Source organism: Salmo salar, chromosome ssa23, assembly GCF_905237065.1.
Source record: "Salmo salar chromosome ssa23, Ssal_v3.1, whole genome shotgun sequence".
Lineage (NCBI taxonomy): Eukaryota > Metazoa > Chordata > Actinopteri > Salmoniformes > Salmonidae > Salmo > Salmo salar.
Genome location: NC_059464.1, coordinates 26,511,624 through 26,538,339, shown reverse-complemented (window position 1 = coordinate 26,538,339; position 26,716 = coordinate 26,511,624). Strand labels below are relative to the sequence as shown.

At 42.2% G+C, this 26,716-nt stretch overlaps 1 protein-coding gene across 3 annotated transcripts in view; it reads right to left on the bottom strand.

Moving 5' to 3' along the window:
* The window catches only part of LOC106584318 (voltage-dependent R-type calcium channel subunit alpha-1E), a 124,884-nt gene that overhangs the window by 79,214 nt on the left and 18,954 nt on the right, over nt 1-26,716 (bottom strand). For all 3 annotated transcript variants that reach the window (XM_045706312.1, XM_045706313.1, XM_045706314.1), the window contains exons 3-4: nt 7,701-7,804; nt 7,137-7,295 (exon numbers count right to left, since the gene is read on the bottom strand). In XM_045706312.1, coding sequence (XP_045562268.1) covers nt 7,137-7,295; nt 7,701-7,804 — 263 coding nt within the window. The remainder of the gene's footprint in view (nt 1-7,136; nt 7,296-7,700; nt 7,805-26,716) is intronic.

Sequence of the window (26,716 nt, the reverse complement as noted above, 5' to 3'; positions counted from 1 at the left end):
GAAGAAACCTTACGATAGAAGATTTAACCTGTTGGGTCTAGGGGGCAGCATTTGCACGTCTGGATAAAAAAAATGTACCCGATTTAATCTGGTTACTAATCCTACCCAGTAACTAGAATATGCATATACTTATTATATATGGATAGAAAACACTCAAAAGTTTCCAAAACTGTTTGAATGGTGTCTGTGAGTATAACAGAACTCATTTGGCAGGCAAAACCCTGAGACATTTTCTGACAGGAAGTGGATACCTGATGTGTTGTATTGACTTTAAACCTATCCCATTGAAAAACACAGGGGTTTAGGAATATTTTGGCACTTCCTATTGCTTCCACTAGATGTCACCAGCCTTTACAAAGTGTTTTGAGTCTTCTGGAGGGAGATCTGACCGAACAAGAGCCATGGAACGGTGATGTCCCATTAGACACCTGGCGCGCTAGTTCATGTTGGGTACCCTCGTTCCAATACGTTATAAAAGAGTATGCATTCGTCCACCTTGAATATTATTCATGTTCTGGTTAAAAAAGGCCCTAATGATTTATGCTATACAACGTTTGACATGTTTGAACGAACGGAAATATATTTTTTCACCTCGTTCATGACGAGATGTCCGGCTGGCTTACATCATGTGCTAACGAGACGGAGATTTTTGGACATAAATGATGAGCTTTTTTGAACAAAACTACATTCGTTATGGACCTGTGATACCTGGAAGTGACATCTGATGAAGAGAATCAAAGGTAATGGATTATTTACATAGTATTTTCGATTTTAGATCTCCCCAACATGACGTCTAGTCTGTATCGCAACGCGTATTTTTCTGGGCGCAGTGCTCAGATTATTGCAAAGTGTGATTTCCCAGTAAGGTTATTTTTAAATCTGGCAAGTTGATTGCGTTCAAGAGATGTAAATCTATAATTCTTTAAATGACAATATAATATTTTACCAATGTTTTCTAATTTTAATTATTTAATTTCTGACGCTGACTTGACTGCCGGTTATTGGAGGGAAACGATTTCCTCAACATCAATGCCATAGTAAAACGCTGTTTTTGTATATAAATATGAACTTGATAGAACTAAAAATGCATGCATTGTCTAACATAATGTCCTAGGAGTGTCATCTGATGGAGATTGTAAAAGGTTAGTGCATCATTTTAGCTGGTTTTATGGTTTTGGTGACCCTGTCTTTGACTTGACAAAACATTACACACAACTCTTGTAAATGTACTGTCCTAACATACTCTAAATTTATGCTTTCGCCGTAAAACCTTTTTGAAATCGTAAAACGTGGTTAGATTAAGGAGATGTTTATCTTTCAAATGGTGTAACATAGTTGTATTTTTGAAAAATTTGAATTTTGACATTTATTTGGATTCAAATTTGCCGCTCTTGAAATGCACCTGCTGTTGATGGAGTGCACCACGGGTGCCCCAAGAGGTTAACCTTAGCCTGTAGCTTTGATATGTGCTGAGCGATGGACTTGCCATATCTTCAATTTAACCCTACTAGAAAGTGTGTGACCTCAGGTCTGGAGGGAAGCAAAAGTCATTCTGCTACCCAAGAATAGTAAAGCCCCCTTTACTGGCTCAAATAGCCGACCAATCAGCCTGTTACCAACCCTTAGTAAAGTTTTGGACAGACTTTCAGCACGCTTATAGGGAAGGACATTCAACATGCACAGCACTTACACAAATTACTGATGATTGGCTGAGAGAAATTGATGATCAAAAAAGATTGTGGGGGCTGTTTTGTTAGACTTCAGTGCGGCTTTTGGCATTATCGATCATAATCTGCTGCTGGAAAAACTTATGTGTTATGCCTTTACACCCCCTGCTATATTGTGGATAAAGAGTTACCTGTCTAACAGAACACAGAGGGTGTTCTTTAATGGAAGCCTCTCCAACATAATCCAGGTAGAAACAGGAATTCCCCAGGGCAGTTGTCTAGGCCCCTTACTTTGTTCAATCTTTACTAATGACATGCCACTGGATTTTAGTAAAGCCAGTGTTAATGTATGCGGATTACTTAACACTATAAACGTCAGCTACTATAGCAACTGAAATGACTGCAACACTTAAAAAAGAGCTGCAGTTAGTTTCAGAATGGGTGGCAAGGAATAAGTTAGTTCTAAATATTTCTAAAACTAAAAGCATTGTATTTGGTACAATTCTTTCACTTAACCCAAAACCTGAACGAAATCTTGTAATAAATCAGGTGGAAATTGAGAAAGTTGAGATGACTAAACTGCTTGGAGTAACCCTGCATTGTGAACTGTCATGGTCAAAACATATTGATATGATAGTAGTTAAGCTGGGGAGAAGTCTGTCCATAATAAAATGCTGCTCTACCTTCTTAACAGTTCTATCAACAAGGCAGGTCCTACAGGCTCTAGTTTTGTCGCACCTGGACTACTGTTCAGTCGTGTGGTCAGGTGCCACAAAGAGGGACTTAGGAAAATTGCAGTTGGCTCAGAACAGGGCAGCACGGCTGGCCCTTGGATGTACACAGAGAGCAAACATTAATAATATCACTACTTGTATTTGTGAGAGGTTTTGATATGTTGAAAGCACTGAGCTGTCTGTTTAAACAACTAGCACACAGCTCAGACACCCATGCATACCCCACAAGACATTCCACCGGAGGTCTCTTCACAGTCCCCAAGTCCAGAACAGACTATGGGAGGCACACAGTACTACACAGAGCCATGACTACATGGAACTCTATTCCACATCAGGTAACTGATGCAAGCGGTAGAATCAGATTTTAAAAACGGATAGAAATACACCTTATGGAACAGCGCGACTGTGAAGCAACACAAACATAGGCACAGACACATGCATACACACACATGATAACATATACTGCTGCTAGAATCCTGACTAGAACCCCAAAATTTGATCATATTACTCCAGTGCTAGCCTTCCTACACTAGCTTCCTGTTAAGGCAAGGACTGATTTCAAGGTTTTACTGCTAACCTACAAAGCATTACATGGGCTTGCTCCTACCTATCTTTCCGATTTGATCCTGCCGTACATACCTACACGTACGCTACGGTCACAAGACGCAAGCCTCCTAATTGTCCCTAGAATTTCTAAGCAAACAGCTGGAGGCAGGGCTTTCTCCTATAGAGCTCCATTTTTATGGAATGGTCTGCCTACCCATGTGAGAGACGCAGACTCTGTCTCAACCTTTAAGTCTTTATTGAAGACTCATCTCTTCAGTAGGTCCTATGATTGAGTGTAGTCTGGCCCAGGAGTGTGAAGGAGAACGGAAAGGCACTGGAGCAACGACCCGCCCTTGCTGTCTCTGCCTGGCCGGTTCCCCTCTCTCCACTGGGATTCTCTGCCTCTAACCCTATTACAGGGGCTGAGTCACTGGCTTACTGGTGCTCTTCCATGCCGTTCCTAGGAGGGGTGCGTCACTTGAGTGGGTTGAGTCACTGACGTGGTCTTCCTGTCTGGGTGGGCGCCTCCCCTTGGGTTGTGCCGTGGCGGAGATCTTTGTGGGCTATACTCGGCCTTGTCTCAGGATGGTAAGTTGGTGGTTGAAGATATCCCTCTAGTGGTGTGGGGGCTGTGCTTTGGCAAAGTGGGTGGGGTTATATCCTGCCTGTTTGGCCCTGTCCGGGGGTATCATTGGATGGGGCCACAGTGTCTCCTGACCCCTCCTGTCTCAGCTTCCAGTATTTATGCTGCAGTAGTTTATGTGTCGGGGGGCTAGGGTCAGTCTGTTATATCTGGAGCATTTCTCCTGTCTTATCCGGTGTCCCGTGTGAATTTAAGTATGCTCTCTCTAATTCTCTCTTTCTTTCTCTCTCTCTTTCTTTCTTTCTTTCTTTCTTTCTTTCTTTCTTTCTTTCTTTCTTTCTTTCTTTCTTTCTTTCTTTCTCTCTCTCTCTCTCTCTCTCGGAGGACCTGAGCCCTAGGACCATGCCTCAGAACTACATGGCATGATGACTCCTTGCTCTCCCCAGTCCACCTGGCCGTGCTGCTGCTCCAGTTTCAACTGTTCTGCCTGCGGCTATGGAACCCTGACCTGTTCACCGGACCTGCTACCTGTCCCAGACCTGCTGTTTTCAACTCTCTAGAGACAGCAGGAGCGGTAGAGATACTCTCAATGATCGGCTATGAAAAGCCAACTGACATTTACTCCTGAGGTGCTGACCTGTTGCACCCTCGACAACTACTGTGATTATTATTATTTGATCATGCTGGTCATTTATGAACATCTTGGCCATGTTCTGTTATAATCTCCACCCGGCACAGCCAGAAGTGGACTGGCCACCCCTCATAGCCTGGTTCCTCTCTAGGTTTCTTCCTAGGTTTTGTCCTTTCTAGGGAGTTTTTCCTAGCCACCGTGCTTCTACACCTGCATTGCTTGCTGTTTGAGGTTTTAGGCTGGGTTTCTGTACAGCACTTTGAGATATCAGCTGATGTAAGAAGGGCTATATAAATACATTTGATTTGATGATAACATACGCACTATACACACACGCACACATGGATTGTGTGTTGTAGATATGTGGTAGTGGAGTATGGGCCTGCGGGCTCACACTTAGTGTGTTGTGAATTCTGTAATGAATGTATTGTCATATCTTTAACATTGTATAACTGCCTTCATTTTGCAGGACCACAGGAAGAGTAGCTGCTGCCTTGGCAACAGTTAATGGGGATCCATAATAAATACAAAATACAAATCCTCCACCCTGGACTTCCTAACCATGTGTTAGTGTGTGGATGACAACACAAGCACTTTCACCTCGTCCATCAATCCACTTCATATTCCTGTGTGTGTGTGTGTGTGTGTGTGTGTGTGTGTCTGTCTGTCTGTCTGTCTGTCTGTCTGTCTGTCTGTCTGTCTGTCTGTCTGTCTGTCTGTCTGTCTGTCTGTCTGTCTGTCTGTCTGTCTGTCTGTCTGTCTGTCTGTCTGTCTGTCTGCCTGTTGTGTGGTAATACATGTGTGTTTTGTACATCTGTCTCCTACTGGTCATTCACCCTTCTAACCCAAGGGCCCAGGCCGATTGTACCTACTGGTCATTCACCCTTCTAACCAAAGGCCCAGGCCGATTGTACCTATATCCATCGCTAGTTGGTGGCACTCTTTTTGAGATACAGTTAGATATTGTATTAAATCTAATATCTTTGAAATGCAGTAAAGGAATACTAGAATGCATTATATAACTCTTTAATGTAGCAATCCACTGAAACAGTCTGTCAACATCAGAGGACATTTTGTGACCAAGTCAAGCCATGAGTGATATTGAACCCTCAACAAAAGATGAGTTTATGTATTCATCAGGTGAGGACAATCTATTCGAAAATCCCATTTGAGAGGACAGTTCATTTCATTATCTTCTCTATCTGTGACAACTCAATCCCTGTCATGTGAAAAACTGAAGGAACATATCCCACAGTAAGCTTGTTATAAGACCACACTACCTGAATAGCAAATTACGTTCAGGCGTTAACCCTTTATGTAGATCTTTGTAAATAGAACTGTGTAACCCACTTAACTATAACGTGATCCGTGCAGCGAGGCAATAACATATATGACTTTATAATTAGTCTAGGTATTGAGCTGCTATATTGTGGGGTTTAATTACATAGGCAGTCATTGTGGCTGTGATTACACTTACAGGTGCAGCCAAGCATGGTATTGTGTGTTTCAGGTCTGTTGCGTAACACAGTTGGGTCGTTCCAAGAAAAGAGTGCCTTTTGTGTATTTTAAGTAGAAATTGTGCACCAATATTGAATTTTAAAAGTCTGTTATATTAATTGAACTGCCCTTTAATATAGATCACATGGAGAATTCAATAAATCCATTTTTTTATATGAATAAAGGCTTGTTAAAGTGCAAAATTCAGCATTGTGACATGTCCCTCTGTCAACCCTGTGTCACTTCTAGGAAGATTTTAACCCACTTAAGTTCCACCATCATTGTAAAGCCCTAGCTATTTTGTTGCTTAGAGAAAGTCATTTCTGAAGATTATTATTAATTTCATATGATTAGTGATTCATTTACATATGTCCCTCATTTTAAAGTCAACCCTGTTATGTGAACTTAATTATCTTTTTAATATCTTGACTATTCCTTAAAAAAAAAAAAATCTAGAGAAACATTGAACATCTACTAGTCAAATCATAGAGTTAAAGCAGGTGAGCTGGTTCTACTCTTTCTGGCCATTTTCTGGTGTTTTGTGGTGGAAAACGTAGTGGGTCGAGCAGAACACGTCAACCCTGTTACCCACAGACAGGCTAGAAATGTTTTAACAATTTCATATTTTGTTGTGAAGCTTGCATTCAATTGCCACTCCCTGTGGCGTACTACAAGCTTCCATTCCCCCTGTCATAAGGGGATTTTTGGCTGATTTAAGAAGAAATCGTCAACCCTGTTACAGTCAACACTGTTACAGTCAACACTTACTTTATCTGTCACTTAATTGGCAATTACTAAAGTCATTTTTTTATTTACCCTCTTGAGATGGGGGAAAAAAGTTTTTTTAATGAAGTTGAACATGTGCTCTTTATGACAGAATGTTTATGACAGAAGTTACACTTCCCAAAACAAGGCACCGATTTGGTGGAATGACCCAGCTATTACCAGCCGGACCAGCATTCAGTACAACAGTGAACCATTACAGGACGTTTGTATGGCCTATCATTACAGCTGAGGGATGCCTCGCAGAAAATAATAATCTGCTTATTGTATAGACGCAGTATAAGCCTGCTGAGAAATGATCAGCTTGAAGAATGTTTATGATGATGTACCCGAAATGTTTACATATAACAGAGTTAATGATCACCTCAGCACGATATTAATGTAGGTGTTTAAAAAGATTCAATGAAGCTAAGTGTTTAATTATGCAAGCATAGGCTATAAGCAAAGTAAAGGTATAAAAAAATGGAACACAACAGATTCAGCCTCATATAAAGTGACACCAACTGCTACAGAAGCAACCCAAATTGATATGCAGAACATTGAGTGCCCTGGATTACTGTAGACATAAGGGGATCTCGCTAAAGCCCACTCTCTGTCTGAGAGTGTTCCAAATGGTCCCTATATATTCCCTGGTCAAAATGTAGTGCACTACAAAGGGAATAGGGTGGCCATTTGGGACGCATGTTCTGTCTTACCTAGGATATTGGGCATGGGCAGACAGGTGTTGTGGAGCTTCCCGCTGTAGAACTCCAGGCCGATGATGGCAAACATGAGAATGGCGAAGAAGAGCAACAGGCCAATCTGGAGCAGCGGCACCATGGCTTTCATGATGGATTTCAGGACTATCTGCAGGCCTGGTCACACACAGAGAGATAGAGAGACAACCGTCATGTGTCGTCAGTGCCAACAATGAGTCACAGCTCCAAACAATTATGGATGGGAAGTGTGGGAACCACTTAGAGCAGATAGTGTCAGCACTCTCACTTTGGCTAATACAACACTTCCACGAAGACATTGTTGCCCGGTTCCTTATTTTAGGAGTGGTTTTCAGTTTGACTCTGTTGTGGTCTGCCAACAAAATAACTCATTAGGGATGAACTTTACAGACTCCAAATTGAGGTTGGACAGAGGTACTGCAATCGCCAGAAGAACAAGTAAAGATAGATATACTGTACAGAATTCCAAATATATACTGTATATATAGACAGAGCAGATCCATGGACATCCATCCAGTACATGTGATCTGGTGGTGTACTCACTGGGGATTCCAGAGACCAGTTTGAGGGGTCTGAGCACACGGACGGCCCTCAGGGTCCGCAGGTCCACTGGGATGTTCATGTGAGCTCCCGCTGTGGCCAGAATCCTGCATGCACGCACACGCACGCGCGCGCGCACGCACACACACACACACACACACACACAGATGATTATTAAATCAGTTATACAGCGTTAATATCCCATTAATATTTCAAAGAGAATGTAATATGTGAAACATTATCTTTGTCTGGATCAGGTATTGCATGATACATTTCTGTGTGTAGATCCAGGACCTGTCATGACTGAACCTATCCCATAGTGGGGGTGGGGGTGGGGGGGGTAATGAATTGGCACTGGTGCGTCTAGATAAAGTACTTGTAGTATTCATTACATCAGTTTCCCAGATAAACATGACACTTCATCATTACACAGTCTTCTTGTCTCTAATTAAACTCAAATTGTGCACCGCCCTACAGGACTCCCAATCACAGCCAGATGTGATACAGCCTGGATTCGAACCATGGACTGTAGTGACATCTATTTCATTGAGATGTAGTGTCTTAGACCGCTGCGCCACTAAGGAGCCAAGGATATTAGGCTATTAGCTTCTATATCTTAAAAATGTATGAATGAGTAATACTTGAATCTTAAAAACAATGAAATAGCATTGGTCAAGATTCAAGAAACATGATTGACAGATCAATATTTCAGTGAAATGGTCCATAGGTGTAATTCTGCTCCTACTCTGTTTAAAGTTAACACTCGGCAGCTATCCTAGCACTTCATCTCTGGGTCTTATCATCTGAGTCATCTGTCACATGTGTGCAGCTAACCACATTAGTTATATTTTCTCATCAGACTGGAGTACAATGAGACCAGCCATTACAGATGTGACCCACTCAAAAGGTTCAGGAGCAGCAGGGAGGGGAAGGCGCTTCTAGGGTTCAAGCAACCTGGTTTCACTGGTACACCAGGCAGTGAATGCAGGACAAAACAAGTCCTATTTCTGTCTGCACTGTGTAGGAGGAAGGCACTGACAAATTCTATTTAGGAAATGAAGACTGCAGCTTGTACGAGGAAGAGAGAGAGACAAGGTTCCTGTCTGTGTAAGTGGGCGTTCCCTCTCTCACATGAGCATACTTTCCCGCTCGCATGCTCAGAAAAAAAAATTGCCTGTTAGATGTCTTTCTCTACCCCCCGGATAAATGGTGCAGTCCACAGGCTCTAAGTAAACATCAGCTAGTACCTGGAACAGATGTGAAGCAGCTCATTATAACATGTAAATGTTATCCTTTCTTTGATGCGCCTCCTAATAGGAAGCAACTTATTGGAGATGCAGTGCAGCAGGTAAAATAGACATAAAGGAGGCTGGTGTGTCCTGGCCCCTCCTCTCCTCCTTCATCGCTCCTTCTCTCCTCTATGTTATAGTGGCACTATGCTGTGCACACTTGGGGGGGGGGACCGGAGCCTCCGCCCCCTATTTTCACCTCACCCCCTTTCTCTCTTACACACTTCCAGTGCGATTCACTCCACACCATAATAGGAGATATAGACAACCCCTGGTCACCCCTCTCACTGCTTTTGACCTCATTCATTTCTGCCCTTCCCCTCTCTTTGCCCAGATCTGACAGCACGTCAGTGTTGCAGATGATGCAGCTGCAGTTGATATGACTTCATAAAACATAGAAGTGATCACTTTTTTCAACCATTGTTAGGCCTATATCTCAATTTTGTCATTTCCTATTAACTGTGTCACACAGACATAATACAGATTATGTTGAATATGGCACAGATCCAATTATAGTCTGAAAAGAAGAGCTACAGCCATATTTTGGTGAGGATTAGCCACATCTAGGATGTCAGGACACTGGGGTGTCAGCCATTTTAATTAAGACTGGAAAGAGCTATTAAAATAGCACGTCCATACAGAGATGATATTATTCCATCTGGGATGAGCTGAGAACAGACAGAGCCTCCTCCCCTTCTCCAAATCATTACCAAATCTGGGCTGCTCTTTAGTTGTTATGGAGACGGGGGGATCTAGGAGCTAAAAATGTCATCCCCATTTAGTCTGCTGATGGACTTCCTGCTCAGGCACACACCCTTGTGATTTGTGAGAAGCCAGCCAGGTGAGCTGTATTCTAGTCTGGTCTATATTAGTGGACAGAGAGAGTGGCCACTGGGCAGGTGCACGTGTAGGCTAGGTACATGAGCTCGATGAGACATAGTTACAGCCTTCCAGTCCCATTCAACAGAAGGCATTATAAAATAAAGAGCAAATCTATGTGGGTGGTGCACATTTCTACAATTCAGTATTCCATTCAGCAAATACAGTTTACACAACAAAATTCAGAGGCAACAGCGTTGGCTTTTTAAAACGTTGTCAGCCTGGGAGCATAATGCGGCATGTTAAAACCCTGTGAGGAGTAAGGACACTGTGGGAGGCTTCAGAAGGAATGGAGGCTCTTTCTTTGTGCTAGAAAGCAGAGCAGTGTGGGAGTACCTCAGCAACACAAAGCCTGGGTAAGGACAAATCCACTGTCAGTTTCACTGCATGCCAGGGAACAATCTACTGTCACTGACTTTACTACATCATGCCAGAAAACAAAAAGCTGTTCACTTTGGCACTCAGCTGCAGAATTCACACTCATTACTGATCCTATACTTCTCCATGTCTGATAATTATCTGCTGGTATCGACGATGTGACACAACTGTAAATCCATAGACAAGTAACCACCCTAATGCTTCACATGACAGTGACATAAAAGTACAGATGTAGGATCTTAAAGGGATACTTTGGGATTTTGGCAATGAGGCCCTTCATCTACTTTCCCAGAGTCAGATGAACTTGTGGATACCATTTGTATTTTTCCAAGGGCAGTTTGAAGGAAGTTGCTAACTAGAGCTAGCACAATCGCTAACTAGTGTTAGTGCAATGACTGGAAGTCTATGGGTATCTGCAGATACCTATAGACTTTCAGTCATTGCACTAACGCGAGTTAGCATTGGCTCGCGAAACTACCTCTAACTTCCTTCATACTGGACACAGAGACATAAAGATGGTATCCACAAATTAATCTGACTCTGGAGAAGTATTGTAGATGATGGGCCTCATTGCCAAAATCCCGACGTATCCCTTTAATTTGAGCCAGTTTGCTACAGCAGGAAAATAATCCTGCAGCAACATGAAATATGAATTATTATGGAGATTATAATTAATTTACATTTTTATAGGGGTTGATACATTTTTTGTAAGTGAAAATCAAGTCTATTTCAAAGTGAAAATTACAAACTTCGGAAGCCTTTTAAACCTGAAATACACTACAAGTTATACAATTCCTGCATTTCAGAAAAGTTATCCTGCAACAGGGTCCTCAAATGAAGATCCTTCATCTGTAATACATAAGTCATAATGCTATCAATATCATGACATGATTGACACCTGTCATTAGCATTATGTCAAATGATAGACAGCTGTCATTTTTCGAGGCCAAATCTAGGTTAGGAAGTTATCTAACTGACAACTTTCATCTTGAGGACATGGAGAGTTCAGCTGTATCATTGACGTCTTTGCTTTTGATAAATCGCTGTAACTAAGGTCTACCTTTATGCCGTCACTGTTTCTACAAGACACCCGTTATGTGTTTGCCCATGATGGTGCGCTGTGTGGAGCATGCTGCTGGGCCCCTTTATAGCCTGAAACAGAGACAACAACCCTGTCTGTCTCAGTCAGTCAGTCAACCTGACCCTGGGCTGTTCTCATGATAACACCCTGCCCACACTAGTCACAAAAACAGCTCTACATCATTCCTCAATACTGTAGGACAATATCCAAAATACAATACCCTATTTCTGACTCACATGGCAAGACTTTGTGTGATCGTGGTGACCAGATTTGGTGGTGGGGAATCCAAGACTCTCGAAGACATAGCCAATCACTAATAACACATATGGACCAGTAACAAATATTGCTAAACATTACTGTACTGTGGACAGTGTATATGTTGGCCACATTCAATAGTGTGTTAATTACTGCTCTTCAGCCTATGTGTACTCTACTGTATAGTCTCTCATCAACCCTGCCCCTTTACGCTGTGTCTTATCAATCATTCACCAGATCTATTATTCATCTTGGCTAAAGAGCAAACACTTAGCTAATTGTCACACACCCAATTCGGACAGCTGGTGACAGACACCTAAGGACAGTTAGACAACAGAGATGCAAAAGTGTTAAGGATCGCACCTCCATTTGATATTAGTAAACTGGAGCTTGCTGATTATTTCCAAACACTGTGCTAAGCCTTGGGCATTGATTCACTGGGGATTTCATAGGAGCTCATTACCAATATTTGTACCTTATAAAGGAGAAGTGCATCTAGACATCTTGTAATCCGCTTGCTTTCATATTCATCACTTCGTTTTGTGGAAAAGATTTGTCTATTCTCAGAATGTAGGTTAACTTTTATAACACAAAATAACATACCATTCAATGTGTTACGTGAATGATATCACCCTGTGTATTTATAGTCAGAGAACATTGACACATGACAGTTTCTAAGCACCTTAAACAGTTCTGAATCTATCTGGATGAGCATTTTCTCTCTGGCAGCCATCTGTTGTGAAAAACAGTTTATGTTACACCAGGATGCCAGGATGAAATCATGTTTTCTCAGAAACAAATTGTATTCTCAGGCATCTTACGCTAGAGGTTACCGTATCACTTCGTAGCCTACAACGCTACATTTGCACTCTTACCCATACTTACCCAGCAGGGTGGGGTAATGCACACTCTTCCTCCAGTGCGTAACCACCACATGCAAACTTCAAAGGGCCTTTCATTTCATCATCTCTGATGGTAAAGACTACGGCCCTGGCCTCACCCCTGGATCCTTTGCTTGAGACTGCCCCTGGACCAGAGCTAATGCATAATACAACTTCAGGGATAACACCATGCCACTTTTTTTTATTTAACCTTCATTAAACTAGGCAAGTCAGTTAAGAACAAATTCTTATTTACAATGACGGTCTACTGGGGAAAGGTGGGTTAACTGCCTTGTTCAGGGGCAGAAGGACAGATTTGTACCTTATCGGCTCAGGGATTCCATCCAGGAACCTCTCAATTACTGGCCCAATGCTCTAACCACTAGGCTACCTGCTCTAACCACTAGGCTACCTGCTCTAACCACTAGGCTACCTGCTCTAACCACTAGGCTACCTGCTCTAACCACTAGGCTACCTGCTCTAACCACTAGGCTACCTGCTCTAACCACTAGGCTACCTGCTCTAACCACTAGGCTACCTGCTGCCGCAAAATGAAAACATTTTATTGCATGGGGTCTCAGGCTCTGACTGACCCAGCATGTGGGAACTTGATCTACACCCAGGGATGCCAGTCCTTTCAGACAGTCCAGGAGTGGGCAGCTATCAAAGGACATGATGATGTGTGTGTAGCAGCAGTGAACCTGTACCACCTCCATGTGCCTTGGCCCATTTGATCTCAGTGTCCCCCAAACACAGCCCATCTATGTACAGTACTCCTTTACACCCTGGATATCAATTTGTTCAATTTAGTTGCTTGTCACAGATACTACAGCCAATAATTAAAAATGTTTAGCTCCGTATAAACTTCAAAGGGGTTAGAGAAGGCATCCTGCAGAAGTGAAAAGGCAATTTCACCACAACGGGCCATTTGATGCTCCCTGCGGGTACATTTCAGTAAATACCTTTTGTCCCAGTGAAACACTGTGGCTCCAAAACAATGACAACAGCACACATTTATACAAGAAATGGGACAACAGGGAGTTACCGTAAAATTGCTTTTCCACAAACAAACACCACAGGGAATCAAATGACAGAGAGATAATGTGTGATGCTATAGATGTTAATTATCCTTGGCAGATACCATCTGTCTTTGTTTGTCTGATTAAGAGGTAAATTGAAAACAAACCGTAGTAAAGATTTACAGTACAGCCATCTGGTTTCCCTTTCAGCTGGATACAAATGAAATAACCCACAGAGAAAATACAGTCATCTCCTAAATTATTGGCACCCTTGATAAAGATGAGCAAAACAGACTGTACAAAATAAATAATACAAATACTGCGCTATATTAAATGCTCAAAAAAAATTGGAAATTCTATTATTTTATACTAATGCAATTGGTCAGAGCAAAAATATTTGGTTTAACCCATAAGAGTCGAAGCCCTGTCTAAGCCGGGGGAGGGGAGGAAGGGGGTTCTACTAATAACAAATTCACTACATGGAACAACAGATAGCCCCCCCAATAAAATCTAAAGGAAGTTTGCATGCCAGCCTGCCGAAACTGCCCCTTTTGAGCAAACTGTATAAATGATGGGTTAAGAAAAAGCACATCAGACCAGAAAGATGTGAAGCTGCAGCTGCATGTTTAAAGTGATTTGAACTTTGAATCTCAACACGAGGTAGAGATGTTAAACTCACCAACTGGACAATCACTGGTACGCTGAATAGCTGTCCGAAGTAAAGTATCTTCGAAAGCAAATTTAAGTAGGACCATTCTGTTACTCTGCTCAAACCATCGCATTACGCTACTCTCATCACCCCACTGGGGAACCATCGATACGCTGGCTAGCCTATCTTCAAAGAAGCATCTTCAAGAGTAAACGGAATGAAAGTCAACTCTGTAGTTCATGACTATATGACAAGTCACCTTTTACACCTAATCTTACCTCATTTGCACACACTGTATATAGATTTTTTCTATTGTGTTATTGACTGTATGTTTGTTTATTCCATGTGTTGTGTTGTTGTTTGTGTCGCACTGCTTTGCTTTATCTTGGCCAGGTCGCAGTTGTAAATGAGAACTTGTTCTCAACTGGCCTACCTGGTTAAATAAAGGTGAAATAAAACAATTATAATAAATAAAAATACCGGACAACTACAGAGAAGGAGAAGATAAGAAGACTCATCATAACCATTTCGGACAATCAGAGCCTTACAAGCGTGCTGCGAAAAGGCCCTCTTTCCAAACTCCCTTTCCAAGGCTGCCCTGTTCCCCGAGAGATCCCAGCTAACCCAGGCATTTCATGTAAATACAATCATCATTTCTTACTCAAAGCGGGTGGCAATTCGTGTGCAAAGTGTATGGTTACTGTAAGTGAGAGTAGTTTCTGAATGTACCAATGTTAACTGTCTCTGTCCCTCTCTCTCTCCCTCTCCATCTCTTCTTTAACAAGCAGCCATGTTGTTATCATTCCGCCAGGGACCTGTTTTAGCTTAATAAGTCTCCAGTCAATAACCGATGCAAAGTGTGTATGTTTATCCTGTGTTCCCATTTAATTTGTTAATAAATAAATAATTAAACCAATTTGTGTAGTACTGAATCATAAGTAAGGCTCGGGTTTTTGCAGATGCAAGGAGGTTCCGACTGTTCAGAATGATGATATGATACCAGTTTATAATGAATATGTTGACTGTTTATAGATGTGATAGGTAAAGACCTTTTAGAGTTTAATTTGGGATATGGTAACTCTTTAAGAACCACTCTCATGGTGCCCCAGATCCTAAGGAGTTAATTGTTACATTATTCATTTAATCGGGTAACAATTAAACATAGTTAGGTAATTAGATAAATAACAGTCTTCAGATTAATGTTAAAGTCATGTCACGACAGGAGTCATATTAGTGTGTAGCCCAAACTGTTCGACGCTACAGACAGAAGTTGGCAGATCGGCTGTTCCCGACTACAGTCGAGTCCCAAGACACTTCGGACGCTGCAGACGATTTTGTGAGAAGACCAATTTTCAGGATGTCTCATGGTCTGATAAACATCGCTCTAGCTCTGCCACCTTTCACTGCAGATGCGGAAGTGCAACATCGGCGGATGTGGTGGATTGAGACGCATCCAATGCAAAAAAACACATCTCCAGTTTAAACTGACAGATTTCTTTGCCAATTCAGGAAACTAGGCGTATGTCACAAGTCACGACTTCACAGGAGAGCCATTTGAATGTAAACATTTTTTTTGCATAAATATCTGAGTTACAACATGGCTGGATATTTTAAGTAGTATACACTCAGTATACCAAACATTAAGAACACCTTCCTAATATTAAGAACACCTTCGTAATATTGAGTTGCACACCCCCCTTTTGCCCTCAGAACAGCCTCAATTCATCAGGGCATGGACTCTACAAGGTGTCAAAAGTGTTCCACAGGGATGCTGGCCCATGTTGTATCCAATGCTTTCCACAGTTGTGTCAAGTTGGCTGGATATCCTTTGGGTGGTGGACCATTCTTGATACACACTGGAAACTGTTGAGCGTGAAAAACCCAGCAGCGTTGCAGTTCTTGACACAAACTGGTGCGCCTGGCACCGACTACCATCCCCGTTGAAAGAAACTTAAATATTTTGTCTTGCCCATTCACTCTCTGAATGGCACATGTCATGACGTTGCCCTCTTTGGGTACAGCAAGCACCATCCCCCCTCTCTCTCTCCTACACCCAGGCTGCTGTTAGGCAGGTCATAAATTCCAGGAGATTCTTCCTCATGGCCAGACAGTATAGAGAGAGTGAGTTTTCATAGAGAGAACAAAGGAACTTCTTCCACCTCACAGAACTTGAGAGCTGAACAATATTCATGTTCTGGAGAATGTATAAATGGTCGGTGAAGTAGCCAGCTACGAACTGGTCCATTTGGTACAATTTTGTGAAACTCATGAGAGACAATACAGCCACATTACCATAACCCTGTTTATACAAGAGTCTCAGTTATGAGGTCTGCATCTAATTATTGTATAAAATGAATGAGTAAAGATGAAACTATTTGTGAAATGATGTGATGCTATGTAATGATGTTAATGTGAGAGAATTGTATTTCTGTTTAAAGTTTCACAAAGTCATTGGCCCGCCCACAGGAGCACAGACATGACCTGGCATCATGGGACAGCCCTTTTCTACGTTTCCGAATAAAACCGCCACCTGGGTTTTTCCACTGCAGACCAAGCTTACCTCGATTACCGAGAGGGCTAAGGTTTGAGTATAGACTATGCTTCTCTCAATTATGAGAGGGCTAAGGTTTGAGTAGAGACCAGCTTACCTCGATAACCACGAGAGGGCTAAGGTTTCAGACGATTGCGTGGTTAAACTCTGAGACTATTGAACCGACAGTATAAGAACAAATCTTTGATACTAATTACTAGTCTGCAGCTAGGAATTCGGTATCATTGAACGCAAAGACCGACAACCACCGAAACATCTATTCTATAACCACATTGCTGAATGTTACTGAACTATCCATTCTAACCACGGCAGAGAGAGAGACAGGGCGGACAAACTCTCCAACAAAAACAAACTTTCCAACAGAGATCACGGCGACACACTGAGTGTAAATGTATATATTGATTGCAATTATTCCCAAATGACTGAGCGTTCATGTGCAAAGGATTAGCATTTCAATTGTTATAATTATCACTTTGTAGTGTCTTTTATCTCAGTTGACCCCCACTTCCCTTTTGTCCACCAAGCCGCGATACCGGTTTATCCCACAAGGGAAACTCCGCTATCATTTCCTTGGAACTATATCTACTGTTTGTTTGTGTGCATTTCTGTGATTATTTAGTTAGTAAATAAATGATTTAAGAAAATTGATGTATGGATGACTCATAGTAAAGACTGGGTTCGTGCAGATAACCAACAATTTACGACGTTTGGAATGAGACTAATGTGAGATAAAGAATAATTCATTAACCTGTTAGGGCTAGGGGGCAGTATTTGCACGGCTGGATAAAAAAAATGTACCCGATTTAATCTGGTTACTAATCCTACCCAGTAACTAGAATATGCATATACTTATTATATATGGATAGAAAACACTCTAAAGTTTCTAAAACTGTTTGAATGGTGTCTGTGAGTATAACAGAACTCATTTGGCAGGCAAAACCCTGAGACATTTTCTGACAGGAAGTGGATACCTGATGTGTTGTATTACCTTTAAACCTATGCCATTGAAAAACACAGGGGCTGAGGAATATTTTGGCACTTGCTATTGCTTCCACTAGATGTCACCAGCCTTTACAAAGTGTTTTGAGTCTTCTGGAGGGAGATCTGACCGAACAAGAGCCATGGAACGATGATGTCCCATTAGACACCTGGCGCGCGAGTTCATGTTGGGTACCCTCGTTCCAATACGTTATAAAAGAGAATGCATTCGTCCACCTTGAATATTATTCATGTTCTGGTTAAAAAAGGCCCTAATGATTTATGCTATACAACGTTTGACATGTTTGAACGAACGTAAATATATTTTTTCCCCTCGTTCATGAAGTGAAGTCCGGCGGGCTTAGATCATGTGCTAACAAGACGGAGATTTTTGGACATAAATGATGAGCTTTTTTGAACAAAACTACATTCGTTATGGACCTGTGATACCTGGAAGTGACATCTGATGAAGAGAATCAAAGGTAATGGATTATTTACATAGTATTTTCGATTTTAGATCTCCCCAACATGACGACTAGTCTGTATCGCAACGCGTATTTTTCTGGGCGCAGTGCTCAGATTATTGCAAAGTGTGATTTCCCAGTAAGGTTATTTTTAAATCTGGCAAGTTGATTGCGTTCAAGAGATGTAAATCTATAATTCTTTAAATGACAATATAATATTTGACCAATGTTTTCTAATTTTAATTATTTAATTTGTGGTGTTGACTTGACTGCCGGTTATTGGAGGGAAACGATTTCCTCAACATCAATGCCATAGTAAAACGCTGTTTTTGGATATAAATATGAACTTGATAGAACTAAAAATGCATGCATTGTCTAACATAATGTCCTAGGAGTGTCATCTGATGGAGATTGTAAAAGGTTAGTGCATCATTTTAGCTGGTTTTATGGTTTTGGTGACCCTGTCTTTGAATTGAAAAAACATTACACACAACTCTTGTAAATGTACTGTCCTAACATACTCTAAATTTATGCTTTCGCCGTAAAACCTTTTTGAAATCGTAAAACGTGGTTAGATTAAGGAGATGTTTATCTTTCAAAGGGTGTAAAATAGTTGTATGTTTGAAAAATTTGAATTTTGACATTTATTTGGATTCAAATTTGCCGCTCTTGAAATGCACCTGCTGTTGATGGAGTGCACCACGGGTGGGACGCCTGCGTCCCACCTAGCCCATAGAGGTTAATTGGAAGACTAATTGATCAGATATTAAAATATCGGAAAGTTATATTAGGAAAATTATAACTTTGTAATCTGAATATTTTCCTTGGTGCCCCGACTTCCTAGCTAATTACAGTTACATGATTAACCTCTTATGGCTAGGGGGCAGTATTTTCAAGGCTGGATAAAAAACGTACCCGATTTAATCTGGTTACTAATCCTACCCAGTAACTAGAATATGCATATACTTATTATATATGGATAGAAAACACCCTAAGGTTTCTAAAACTGTTTGAATGGTGTCTGTGAGTATAACAGAACTCAAATGGCAGGTCAAAACCTGAGAGATTCCTTTACAGGAAGTGGCCTGTCTGACCATTTCTGGAAGTTCTTTGCCATCTCTATCTTTTACTAAGGATCTCTGCTCTAACGTGACACTTCCTACGTCGTCCATAGGCGCTCAGAGCCCGGGAAAAACCTGAATGTCGTCATCCCAGCCCCAGGCTGAAACACATTATCGCCTTTCTCAAGTGGCCGATCAAGGGACTGTGGGCTTAGGCGCGTGACCTGCCCACCCCCGTCTTTGTGATTTTTTCCTCTGTTTGCCGAAAAGGAGATTCCCGGTCGGAATATTATCGCTTTTCTACGAGAAAAATGGCATAAAAATTGATTTTAAACAGCGGTTGACATGCTTCGAAGTACGGTAATGGAATATTTAGAATTTTTTTGTCACGAATTGCGCCATGCGTGCGACCCTTCTTTACCATTTCGGATAGTGTCTGGAACGCACAAACAAAACGCCGCTATTCGGATATAACGATGGATTATTTTGGACCAAACCAACATTTGTTATTGAAGTAGCAGTCCTGGGAGTGCATTCTGACGAAGACAACAAAGGTAATGAAACTTTTGTAATAGTAAATCGGAGTTTGATCAGGGCTAAACTTGGTCGGTGTCTAAATGGCTAGCCGTGATGGCTGGGCTATCTACTGAGAATATTGCAAAATGTGCTTTCACCGAAAAGCTATTTTAAAATCGGACATATCGAGTGCATAGAGGAGTTCTGTATCTATAATTCTTAAAATAATTGTTATGTTTTTTGTGAACGTTTATCGTGAGTAATTTAGTAAATTCACCGCATGTTTGCGGGAGGTATGCTAGTTCTGAACGTCACATGCTAATGTAAAAAGCTGGTTTTTGATATAAATATGAACTTGATTGAACAAAACATGCATGCATTGTATAACATAATGTCCTAGGGTTGTCATCTGATGAAGATCATCAAAGGTTAGTGCTGCATTTAGCTGTGGTTTTGTTTTTTGTGACATTATATGCTAGCTTGAAAAATGGGTGTCTGATTATTTCTGGCTTGGTACTCTGCTGACATAATCTAATGTTTTGCTTTCGCTGTAAAGCCTTTTTGAAATCGGACAGTGTGGTTAGATAAAGGAGAGTCTTGTCTTTAGAAGGCTGTGAAATAGTCATATGTTTGAAAAATTGAAGTTTTTGTATTTTTGAGGAATTTGTAATTCGCGCCACGCCTATCATTGGATATTGGAGCAGGTGTTCCGCTAGCGGAACGTCTAGATGTGGTTAGTTTAATCACGTGATAATAATTACAGAGTATTTTTTATAAAAATGTATGATGCCAAAGACACAACACACACTTACACAATCCGTGTCGCAATTGTTTCAAGGCTTAAAAATCCTTCTTTAACCTGTCTCCTCCCCCTTCATCTACACTGATTAAAGTGGATTTACCAAGTGACACGAATAAGGGATCATAGCTTTCACCTGGTCAATCTACACTACATTGCCAAAAGTATGTGGATGCTCAAAATCATGGGTATTAATATGGAGTTGGTCCCCCCTTTGCTGCTATAACAGCCTCCAATCTTCTGGAAAGGCTTTCCACTAGATGTTGGAACATTGCTGTGCGGACTTGCTTCCATTCAGCCACAAGAGCATTAGTGAGGTCGGGAGATTAGGCCTGGCTCGCAGTCTGCGTTCCAATTCATCCCAAAGGTGTTCGATGGGGTTAATGTCAGGGCTCTATGCAGGACAGTCAAGTTCTTACACACCGATCTTGACAACCCATTTCTGTATGGACCTCGCTTTGTGCACTGGGGCATTGTCATGCAAAAACAAGAAAAAGTATCCCCCAAACTGTTGCCACAAAGTTGGAAGTACAGAATCGTCTAGAATGTAGGGTTAAGATTTCCCTTCCCTGGAACTAAGAGGCCTAGCCCGAACCATGAAAAACAGCCCCAACTTTACAGTTGGCACAATGAATTCGAGAAGGTAGTGTTCTCCTGTCATCCGCCAAACCCAGAATCTTCCGTCGAACTGCCAGATGGTGAAGCGTGAATCATCATTCCAGAAAACGCATTTCCGCTGCTCCAGAGCCCAATGGCGGCGAGCTTTACACCACTCGAGCCAACGCTCGGCAGTGCGCATGACGATTTTAGGCTTGTGTGCGGCTGCTCAGCCATGGAAACCTATCTCATGAAGCTCCCGACGAACAGTTCTTGTGCTGACATTGCTTCCAGAGACAGTTTGGAACTCGGTAGTAAGAGTTGCAACCGAGGACAGACGATTTTTATGTGTTACGAGCTTCAGCACTCGGCGGTCCCATTCTGTGAGCTTGTGTGGCCTACCACTTAGAGGCTGAGCCATTGCTCTTAGACGTTTCCACTTCACAATAACAGCACAGTTGACTGGGGCAGCTCTAGCAGGGCAACAAAGCAGGTGTCCTTAATGTTTTGTACACTCAGTATATTTTGACCACTGAGACCAGATGGGTTGCTTAAATTCAATATACTGGTCATATCTATTCTAGTTCAGGGCACTACAGCTTTTAGAGGAGACCACAGAGAGACTGAGCAAAGGCAAGAGGATGATAATTCAATACTGTATGTGGTTAATCTGCCTTCACCTTTATCTCTGAGGATATAAACTGATTTAGGTCATTACCACTTTGAAACAATGCAAGGTGACAAAGAGCAGAGGACAGAAAAGGGGACCATTTACTACATGGCTGGATATTTTTTAAGTAGTACACACTGAAAATACCAAACACACACCTTTTTGCCCTCAGAACAGTCTGAATTCGTTGGGCCATAGACTCTACAAGGCGTCTTAAGCATTCCACAGGGATGCTGGCCCATGTTGATTCCAATGCTTCCCACATTGTGTCAAGTTGGCTGGATGTCCTTTGGGTGGTGCACCATTCTTGAGACACACAGGAAACTGTTGAACGTGAAAAAGACCAGCAGCGTTGCGGGTCTTGACACAAACCGGTGTGCCTGGCACCTATTACTACACCCTGTTCAAAGGAACTTAAATTTGTTTGCCCATTCCCCCTCTGAATGGCACACATTCATGTCGCAATTGTCTCAAGACTTACAAATCCTTCTTAACCTGTCTTCATCTACGCTGATTGAAGTGGATTTAACAAGTGACATCATTAAGGGATCATACAGTGAGGGAAAAAAAGTATTTGATCCCCTGCTGATTTTCTACATTTGCCCACTGACAAAGAAATGATCAGTCTATCATTTTAATGGTAGGTTTATTTGAACAGTGAGAGACAGAATAACAACAAAAAAAACAGAAAAACGCATGTCAAAAATGTTATAAATTGATTTGCATTTTAATGAGGGAAATAAGTATTTGACCCCTCTGCAAAACATGACTTAGTACTTGGTGGCAAAACCCTTGTTGGCAATCACAGAGGTCAGACATTTCTTGTAGTTGGCCACCAGGTTTGCACACATCTCAGGAGGGATTTTGTCCCACTCCTCTTTGCAGATCTTCTCCAAGTCATTAAGGTTTCGAGGCTGACGTTTGGCAACTTGAACCTTCAGCTCCCTCCACAGATTTTCTATAGGATTAAGGTCTGGAGACTGGCCACTCCAGGACCTGAATGTGCTTCTTCTTGAGCCACTCCTTTGTTGCCTTGGCCATGTGTGATCATTGACAAGATCCCCCCGCGTAGTTCGAGGCTGATTCCTCACCATTCTCATGATCGTTGCAACTCCACAAGGTGAGATCTTGCATGGAGCCCCAGGCCAAGGGATATTGACAGTTCTTTTGTGTTTCTTCCATTTGCGAATAATCGCACCAAATGTTGTCACCTTCTCACCAAGCTGCTTGGTGATGGTCTTGTAGCCCATTCCAGCCTTGTGTAGGTCTACAATCTTGTCCCTGACATCCTTGGAGAGCTCTTTGGTCTTGGCCATGGTGGAGAGTTTGGAATCTGATTGATTGATTGATTGCTTCTGTGGACAGGTGTCTTTTATACAGGTAACAAGCTGCGTTTAGGAGCACTCCCTTTAAGAGTGACTCCAACACCATTATTAAGTTTGCTGATGACACAACAGTGGTAGGACTGATCATAGAGAACGATGAGACGGCCTATAGGGAGGAGGTCAGAGAACTGGCAGTGTGGTGCCAGGACAACAACCTCTCCCTCAATGTGAGCAAGACAAAGGAGCTGATCGTGGACTACAGGAAAAGGCGGGCTGAACAGGCCACCATTAACATCGATGGGGCTGCAGTGGAGCGGGTCGAAAGTTTCAAGTTCCTTGGGGTCCACACCACCAACAAACTATCATGATCCAAACATACTGTACCAAGACAGTCGTGAAGAGGACACGACAAAACCTTTTCCCCATCAGGAGACTGAAAAGATTTGGTATGGGTCCCCAGATCCAAAAAAGTTTCTACAGATGCACCATCGAGAGCATCCTGACTGGTTGCATCACCGCCTGGTATGGCAACTGCTCGGCATCTGACCGTAAGGCGCTAAAGAGGGTAGTGCGTATAGCCCAATACATCACTGGGGCCAAGCTTCCTGCCATCCAGGACCTATATCATAGGCGGTGTCAGAGGAAAGCCCATCAAATTGTCAGAGACTCCAGTCACAAGCACGGCAAGCGGTACCGGAGCGCCAAGTCTAGGACAAAAAGGCTCCTCAACAGCTTCTACGCCCAAGCCATAAGACTGCTGAACAATTAATAAAATCACCACTGGACTATTTCCATTTTAGTCATTTAGCAGACGCTCTTATCCAGAGCGACTTACAGTAGTGAATGCATTACATTTCATACACTTTTTTTTCCCCCCCATACTGGTCCCCCGTGGGAATCAAACCCACAACCCTGGCATTGCAAAGACCATGCTCTACCAACTGAGCCACACGGGACTATTATCTGTGCATAGTCACTTCACCCCTACCTACATGTACAAATTACCTCAACTAACCTGTACCCCCGCACACAGACTCAGTACCGGTACCCCCTGTATATAGCCTCGTTATTGTTATTGTGTTATCTTTTATTATCATTTTTGACTTTAGTCTATTTGGTAAATATTTTCTTAACTCTTCTTGAACTGCACTGTTGATTAAGGGCTTGTAAGTAAGCATTTCATGGTAAGGTCTACACTTGTTGTATTTGGCGCATGTGACAAATAAAGTTTGATTTGATTTGTCATGGGAAGAGCAGGTGTTCTTTATGTTTTGTACACTCAGTATATGTTGACCACTGAGACCAGATGGGCAAACAAAGGTTGCTAAAATTCAATATACTGGTCATATCTATTCTACACTGATAAAAAATATAAATGCAACATTCAACAATTTCAAAGATTTTACTGTGGTACAGTTCATATAAGGAAATAAGTCAACTAAAATAAATTAATTAAGCCCTTATCAATAGATTTCACATGACTGGAAATAAAGATATTCATCTCTTGATCTCTATGGTAGAGAAATGAACATTCAATTCTCTGGCAACAGCTCTGGTGGACATTCCTGCAGTCAGCATGCCAATTGCGCACTCCCTCAAAACTTGAGACATCTGTGGCATTGTGTTGCATGACAAAACTGCACATTTTAGAGTGGCCTTTTATTGTCATCAGCACAAGGTGCACCTCTGTTATGATCTTGCTGTTTAATCAGCTTCTTGATATGCCACACCTGTCAACTGGATAGATTATCTTGGTAAAAGAGAAATGCTCACAAACAGGGATATAAACACATTTGTGCACAACATTTGAGAGAAATAAGCTTTATGTGTGTATGGAAAATGTCTGTGATATTTTATTTCTGCTCATGAAACATGGGACCAACACTTTACATGTTATGTTTATATTTTTGTTCAGTGTAGTTTTGGGCACTACAGCCTTTAGAGGAGACCACAGAGAGACTGGGAAAAGGCAAGAGGAGGATAATTAAATACTGTATGTGGTTAATCTGCCTTCACCTTTCTGTCTGAGGATATAAACAGATTTAGGTCCTTACCACTTTGAAACAATGCAAGGTGACAAGGAGCAGGGGACAGAAACAGAGACCTTTAATATTCAGATCATTGTCAAATATCTGTAAGGGGGCTTGTTTGTACCATGCTGTAATGTAGTGAAGCAGTACAGATAAGCATCCCTTTCTGTCCCTTCTACTGAACACAACTGACCTAGAGAAGTGAATGCTCTCTCCTTAATTCAAAACTTGAATAATGTCTCAGCATGTTAAATGTGCAACGGGTGTCACGACTTCCGCCGAAGTCAGTCCCTCTCCTTGTTCGGGCGGCGTTCGGCGGTCGACGTCAACGACCTTCTAGCCATCACAGATCCACTTTTGTCTTCCATCACACCTGGTTCCAATTCCATCAATTACATGTTGTGTATTTAACCCTCTGCCCCCCCCCCCCCCATGTCCTTGTCTGTAATTGTTTGTTATCTATGCTTGTGCACGTCATGTTCTGGTGTGCGGCGGGTTATGTACCCATGTATTTTATTGTTATGTATCCGGTGGGTTTTGATAATTAAACTTAGCCGTTGGAAACACAGTTTTGCTCTCCTGCGTCTGACTTCTCTGCCGCCAGTACGCACCCTTGACAACGGGAGGGAAAAATATTCTATACCACCTTTACTCCACACACAGAGACGTGTACAGAGCTCTCCCTCCATTTGGCAAATCTGACCGTAACTCTATCCTCTTGATTCCTGCTTCCAAGCAAAAATTAAAGCAGGAACACCAGTGACTCGGTCTATAAAAAAGTGGTCAGATGAAGCAGATGCTAAACTACAGGACTGTTTTGCTAGGACAGACTGGAATATGTTCCGGGATTCTTCCAATGGCATTGAGGAGTACACCACATCAGTCACTGGCTTTATCAAGAGGTGCATCGAGGACGTCGTCCCCACAGTGACTGTACGTACAAACCCCAACCAGAAGCCATGGATTACAGGCAACATTCGCACTGAGGATAGAGCTGCCGTTTTCAAGTAGTGGGACTCTAACCCGGAAGTTTATAAGTAATCCAGCTATGCCCTCCGACGAACCATCACACAGGCAAAGCATCAATACAGGACTAAGATCGAATCTTACTACACCGGCTCCGACGTTTATCGGATGTGGCAGGGCTTGCAAACTATTACAGACTACAAAGGGAAGCACAGCCGAGAGCTGTCCAGTGACACGAGCCTTCCAGATGAGCTAAATAACTCCTATGCTCGCTTCGAGGCAAGTAACACTGAAACATGCATGAGAGGATCAGCTGTTATGGACGACCCTGTGATGACGCTCTCCGCAGCCGATGTGAGTAATACCTTTAAACAGGTCAACATTCACAAGGCCGGATTACCAGGACGTGTACTCCGAGCATGCGCTGACCAACTGGCAAGTGTCTTCACTGACATTTTCAACCTTCCCCTGTCTGAGTCTGTAATACCAACATGTTTCAAGCAGACCACCATAGTCCCTGTGCCAAAAAACACTAAGGTACCCTGCCTAAATGACTACCGACCCGTAGTACTCACGTCTGTAGCCATGAAATGCTTTTAAAGGCTAGTCATGGCTCACATCAACACCATTA